This window comes from Eimeria mitis, genomic scaffold (genome assembly GCF_000499745.2).
Source record: "Eimeria mitis Houghton genomic scaffold, Emh_scaff360, whole genome shotgun sequence".
Lineage (NCBI taxonomy): Eukaryota > Apicomplexa > Conoidasida > Eucoccidiorida > Eimeriidae > Eimeria > Eimeria mitis.
The window spans coordinates 17,058-18,706 of NW_013571943.1; the positions used below are offsets into that span (position 1 = coordinate 17,058).

Consider the following 1,649-nt stretch of genomic DNA (forward strand, 5'->3'; position numbering starts at 1 on the left):
GCCATCGGAAGCACAACAGCAAGAGGAAGAGGAGGAGGAAGAGGAAGGCGCCAAAACTGAAGAAACAAAGGCAGGCTCTGCCTTGATTTGCATGACGACACCTGACGTTCTCCCGGATAACAGTGAAAACCCTCCTTTCACGTAAGCCTTCTGAAGTCAGCTTCTCCTCCTTGCTCTTTGGGTGTCCTCTACACCGCAGTCATTTTGCTTTGTGGGTGTGCGTTCTGCAGAGAGGAGCAGTGGGGGCAGATCGTCACCGCACTCGAAGGATCTGCCTCGGCTGTCTTACCTAGTTTGCTCGGCCTTGCCACGGCACTCCTCGGCATTGCGGCAGCGATGTGAGACAGATATACTATGGTGTAGTTACTGAGGGCCAACGAACGGCTTGGCAATTATGTACAGCGAGCACGCATCGACACGAGGGTTGGGTATAAGTGAATGTGGGTTTAGATTACATCACGACTTGCAATAATATGTGCTGCAACTCGTGATTGAGCCTGGTGCTTGTCTTCCGCATCATCAACTCCAAGCCCTTCCGCCACTGCCATCAAACGACCGGCAGAGGGGGTGGGCAGCAGCTCTTGGCCAATTTTGCTATCCTACACGTTTTGACACAGTCGTAGCATAGGTGGAGCTTTTGTGAAGACAGAGGAATGATTTTGCTGCATCAGCTACAATGAGTGCCTTCGTTAGCTCGGTCACCTTACGGTTGAGCCACACACGGTACGTCTTGCAGGCTTTCTCTTGTTCTCGTCAATTAGTGCAAGGACGGCTCCAATATGAATATTTAGCCATCGTTTGCTGAGTTAACGGTTGGGTCAAACATTTTACAAGCACGCAGACACGCCTTGAAGGCAAAGGCTCTGACGGCCTGGCCGGTGGAGACAGCTCGGCGTTGGCGGCTGTTACCAAAGTCTCTACCTCAAGCTGCGTTCCATATTGCACTGTCCATCCAATTACAAAGTCATTATCTAAAATATAAAACAAATTGCAGTCCTACTGCCGCTGCTTCCGACGATGAACAAGCTGCCAACCCCGGTTTCTCTGTTGGCCTGCCTAGCAAGACACGCTTCCCGCGCACCCGCGCATTGAGCATATCTGAGCCAAAGAAAACCAGTCAAGCCACCGTGGCACTCAATTCTGCCGATCATCCCTTTTTCATAAACAATTTGGAGATTGTTTGTGGTGGAAGGTTTCAACAAATTGTGTTTAAGTGCGCATATCGGGGCCTCCAACTTTATATATGGCAACAATGCNCCGACTCTCCGCCTGTTCGCGGTCGTCAGTGCCTCGCTGCTCCTCTTGGCCAAAGCTGATGGGAGCGGTGTCGAGGGACCTCAAACACCATCAACAACAAAAACAACCACATACGCCGTCAAACTGGGTACGTTGGCTCGTCGTGGGTGAAGCTGAATGCTTGAAGTGGTTCCTTGGCTTGCAAACCCAGCCAGGTAGGCCAGTCCCGTAGATTTGCCCACTGGTCAGTGTAGATGTTAATGCTTCAGAAAACGGTTGATAAGCAAATCATGGCGCCCGTTATGGCACTATTTTGTCTCTCTCCGCAGGAGATGATGGCACATGCCTCACCGAGATCAACGGTGCTCGTAAGAAGGCCGGTTTCAATGATTTCGTAATACCTCAAGAGGGGA

General features: G+C 51.0%; 1 protein-coding gene across 1 annotated transcript in view; it reads left to right on the forward strand.

Moving 5' to 3' along the window:
• EMH_0009430 (SAG family member) overlaps positions 1 to 342 on the forward strand; it is a gene marked incomplete at both ends in the record, with an annotated part of 1,504 nt that extends 1,162 nt beyond the window's left edge. The window contains 2 exons of the mRNA XM_013498655.1: positions 1 to 141; positions 231 to 342. Of these exons, the coding sequence (XP_013354109.1) occupies positions 1 to 141; positions 231 to 342 (253 nt within the window). The remainder of the gene's footprint in view (positions 142 to 230) is intronic.
• Between the last annotated feature and the right edge of the window lie 1,307 nt (positions 343 to 1,649).